The sequence below is a fragment of the Trichechus manatus genome, unplaced genomic scaffold, assembly GCF_000243295.1.
Source record: "Trichechus manatus latirostris isolate Lorelei unplaced genomic scaffold, TriManLat1.0 scaffold00279, whole genome shotgun sequence".
Lineage (NCBI taxonomy): Eukaryota > Metazoa > Chordata > Mammalia > Sirenia > Trichechidae > Trichechus > Trichechus manatus.
In genome coordinates, this window is record NW_004444215.1 from 1,576,354 (window position 1) to 1,581,135 (window position 4,782).

Sequence of the window (4,782 nt, forward strand, 5' to 3'; positions counted from 1 at the left end):
ACGCAGGGACCCTGGGTCCAAAGGACATGCTCTACTCCTGGTGCTGCTTTCTTGGTGGAATGAGGTCCCCTGTCTCTCTGCTAACTTCTCTCTTTTATATTTCAAAAGAGATACAAGCTAATCTTGTAGATTGAGTCTTGATCATTAACATAACTGCCTCCAATCCTTCCTCATTAACATCATAGAGGTAGGATTTACAACACATAGGAAAATCACATCAGATGGCAAAATGGTGGACAATCACAGGATACTAGGAATCACTGATACACATTTTGGGGGGACACAAATTCAATCCATAACAGACATGTTGAAGTCCTGATCCTTGTTCCTGTGCACGTGACCCTGTTTGGAAAGAAGGTCTTTCAAGGTGTTAAATCAGATGGGTAAACATAAGGTCATCCTGGAGTAGAACCAAAACCAAACCCCTTGCCTTCGAGTTGATTCCTAATTCTATTTGAGAGTGTCCTTACAAAAGAGGAGAAGAGAGACAGAGACAGAGAGGGAGGATGCCATGGGATGCTGCAGCTGCAAGCCAAGAAACCTGAAGATATCAGAAGCTGGGAGAGGCAAGAGACAGATTTCTCCCTCAAAGCCTCAGAAGGAAATCAACACAGCTGACAGCCTGACAGCAAACTCCCAGCCTTCAGAACTGTAAGACAATAAATGTGTTCCTATAAGCCAAAAAATAAAAACGCTATTGACCATGCGAGCATTTGCCGAGTCCTCTGGATTCTGATTGGTAGATTGTCTAAAGGCTCTGTAAATTCTTTGGAGGATTAAGCTGCAGGATCCTCATCTTTGCGCTGGTTAATTTCATATGCCTTGTTCCAATCTAAGAGCTTAGGCACTTGACCTCCAAGGCCCACTAAAGACAGTCCCAATAGCGGGTGAGCCTACCATACTCTGCCGTGCCATTGTGGTCCCAGGGGGAAGATGTCATCGACTGCATCTCTGGTCGGCTGAGCATCCTGTCGCTCTGGGCTTCCTCCCGGGCCTTGTCTAGGACCATCTACCTCTCTTCCGAGGAGAGGAAGGTGCTTAGAAGAGATTGACAGTCAGCCCAGGTGGGATCAAAAGAATTAAAGATGGCAGTAAACAGTTCATACATTTTCCTTGGGTTCTCGAGACATCCGGAGGTGTTATTCTTCCAGTTAACCAGGTCAGCTGTACTAAAGGTAACCTGGTCCCTGTTCGCCGCTGGAGTTGTTTGGCGGAGGGGATACTGGCCTGGCACTGTCCCTCCCTGGTGACTCTGTTCCAGCTTTGCAGCACCCTGGGCCACATTTGTCCCTCGATAAGGTGTCCCTCCTCTCATATGGCGTGACGGCAAAGGAAGATCCCCAGGACATTTGGACGCCCTCCCTGCTCGATTCTCCACCCCTTTCCCCCTGGGCACAAGTCCAGGAGGAAAGCCGCGAGGGCTGCTGGAGCTGTAAAGGCCTTCATCACTAGCCCTGGCGGCAGCGCAGTGGACCTTCTCTTTTTCCTAGGATCAACCCGGATTTATCCCAATTCTTTAAAGTACACCTTAAGGGTGAACACTTCGGAATGATTTTACTATGATCCCTGTTCTTAAACCTATACACTGGCACGAAGACAAATGGGCAGACAGACAAGGACAGACAAGGTTCCAGATACGCGCCCAGACAGAAGGACGTCCCCTTAACCCAGAGGGACGCCCACCAGAAGGACGCCCCCTGAACCCAGAGGGACGTCCACCTGAAGGCAGCGGTCTAGTCCTATCTACCACCGACCACCTTAGGGACCTGCCAGGATTCAAATCCACCAGAAAGATACACTCTCACGAGGACAGTCAAAGAACACTGGTACGAGAAGGACATCGTCTAAAACAAAAACCAGGACCCTAAACGAAACCAAAACCAAAATCAGGACCCAACCAAAATCAATGACCATAAATTACCTGTTTTCTGCTGTCGGAGAGCAGGGATGAGAGAAAGAAAGGGAAAGAGCGAGTGTTCCAAAAGAAAGACCCTGAGAGACTTAAATACCCTTTACCAATAACCAATAGGGTGACCACAGATGAGCAAAGTTCGTCGTGGATGGCGGGGCTACCTTGGTCACCAATGGGGCGAGGGACCTCGAACTAGGCTGAGGATGGGTCCTAGGGGCCATGACCCCTACTTCTCTCGTTTCGTAACCGACGGGGTCTGGTCTTACGACAGCGCTGTTGCCACCCTCTTCTTGCCTAGTTCCCGAGACCAGTGGAACAACCTGGTCGAGCCGAGCGCGCTTACCCGATTTCCGTCCAATTTCCGTTTCCCAGCAAGAGGTGGGGACCCGGCGGACTTCGCCCTTGCGGCAGGATAACGGTGACCACCCAATCTCCTTACAGACCAAACGAGGTCGGGGCTCACCTTAAGGGGTTGCGGGGGGCCGGATACTCACCGCCCAGGTTTCGGAGTCCGGGGGGGTCCCAGCGGAGTCACCAGAATTTGTAACCTAACGAGGGTTCTTGTCCTGTCCTATAAGCCGATCGAAATAAGAGGGACGCCACACCACCAGTTTCAAGGGAAACAGAAAGTGGCAATTTAATTGTCTGCCCAGACAAGGAGCAGCGTGGGGCCTAGTGGCTGAAAGACCACGCGCTCCCCGCCCCAAGGAAGCAGGGAGCTTCCTCGTCCTGGAGTCCCCAGGGGATAGCGACTGGCGCCTGAAATCTGAAACCTCCGTCCCACCTATGCCCATATTTGGAGATCTAGGTGCTGAGTTGCAAAGGAAGGGACCTTTCGCTTTGCAAATGGGCTAGGGCACCGTGGTGTGCTGGAAAACATCTTCCTCTCAGGCGATGCTCAGGTGCGGGGTCAGGTGGATGACACCGTTCTTCAGTTTCTGCGCATGCGCCAAGTTCCTGGCTTGCGCATGCGCGGGATTCTGGCGCCAAATTCAAACCGCGGTTAAGGCCTCGGCGTGGTCGGGCCAAACCTCAATTAGACTCCGCTTGGAGGACTGCGAGGGGTGGGTGGGAACCGCGGCGGAGCGGGGGAAGCCTCGGTGGAGGCTTCACTATTAGCTCACGGGACCCGCGCAGAGCCGTCAAGCTGAGCACCCCCACCCCGCCATTTCCTACTCAGGGGTCTCAGAGAGGTGAGGATCTATGTTTGAGGCCACCAGACTCAGGTCAACGGAGGGAGGGATCCCAGGCCCCGAAAGAGCACTGAGGGGAACCACCCCATATAAAGGGGACCCCAGTCCCGCCTACCGCTGTTGGCAGTCCTGGCCACAGCTTCCAGATGTGTGGGCCCTCCCTTCTGCCTCAGGGGTCTCAGGGAGGTGAGGATCTAGGTCTGAGGGGGCTGGTCTCAGGTCAACAAATGGAGGGGTCCCAGGCTCTGCTAGGAGTCAAAGTGAAGACCCTGAAGGAGGACTTTGGGGAACCCAGAAAGAAAGGACTCCACAGAGTTCAGCAGTCCCCTGTTCTCAGCCCTGAGAGGCCCCGGGCAGGTGTGGCTGGATGTGATATGCTCTCACTTCTGTCACGTGGGTGGGAGGGGTCTCAGGGAGGTGAGGCCTTGGTCTGAGGGGCGACAGGTCAGCAGGGAGGGGTCCAGGCCTTTCCAGGAATAAAGAAGAATACCCTGAGGAAGGACTGAGGGTACCCGCTATCCCAGAACAGACGCGGTCCTGCCCCTGCTGTCTGGCTTGGGAGGCCGTGGGCAGGGGTGGTTGGATGTGGCACCTCCTCACTTTTTTCATAGGGTCTCAGGGAGGTGAAGGCCTTGGTCTGAAGCAGCCACACCAGGTCAGCAGAGGGAGCAGTCCCTGGATCTGCCAGGAGTAAAGGTGAGGACCTTGAGAGAGGAATGAGGAGACATCCTACCCCAGAAGACAGAGGGGGCACCAAAGAAATCAGCCCTGGCCCTAATGTCAGCCGTTGGAGACTCTAGGAAAGGATGTAAGGCTGAGCCCACCTCCCCCTATCATTTCCGGCTCGATGATTTTAGGGAGGTGAAGGCCTTGGTCTGAGGGAGGGACATTACATCAGCAAAGAGAGCCACATCTGGTCAGCCAAGGGAGGAGTCCCAGTCTCTGACAGAAGTCAAAGTGAGGACGGAGTGGACCCCCTATCTCAGGACAAATGGAACCTCCACAAAGTTTGGCCAGCCTTGCTGTCACCCCTGAGAGGCCTTGGGCCAGTGTGGCTGGACATGGGGCCCCCACACTTCCTCCTCGTAGATCTCAGGAACGTGAGCTCTTGTTCTGAGAGTTTTCTCTCAGATCAGCAGAGGGGTGAGGACCCTGAGTGAGCAATGAGGCAGCCATCCACCCAGAAGTGTAAGGACCTCCCAGAGTCCACTCCGCCCCTCCTGTGAGCACTGGGAGACCCAGGACTGAACTTGCAGTCAGCATCCTGAAGAGCCCATCAGTTCCTCTCACTGGGGCACAAGGAACTGGGAGGTGAAGCCCTTGGTCTGAAGCATGAGTCCTCAGGTCAGCAGAGCCAAGGAGGCCCAGGCACTGCCAGGAGTCAAGGTGAAAACCCTGAATGTGTACCAAGGCCCCACTCACCCAGGAAGAGAGGGGACCCCACAGCCCCCGACCCCACCCACCCCACTGTCAGCCCTGGCTGCACCCTGAGTAGCCATGTCACTTCCTCCTTCAGGGTCTTAGGGGACAGGCCGCCAGGAGGACAGGAGACCTGTGAAGCCTTACAGAAGAGCTGTGCCTTAGTTATCTAGTGCTGCTGTAACAGAAATACCACAAGTGGATGGCTTTAACAAAGAGAAGTTTATTCTCTCACAGTCCAGTAGGCTACAAGTCCAA

General features: G+C 54.0%; 1 protein-coding gene across 1 annotated transcript in view; it reads left to right on the forward strand.

The window, feature by feature from the left end:
- Positions 1 to 4,166: 4,166 nt before the first annotated feature.
- The window catches only part of MAGEA10 (MAGE family member A10), a 2,142-nt gene continuing 1,526 nt past the window's right edge, over positions 4,167 to 4,782 (forward strand). The window contains 1 exon segment of the mRNA XM_062566777.1: positions 4,167 to 4,205. Coding sequence (XP_062422761.1) covers positions 4,167 to 4,205 — 39 coding nt within the window.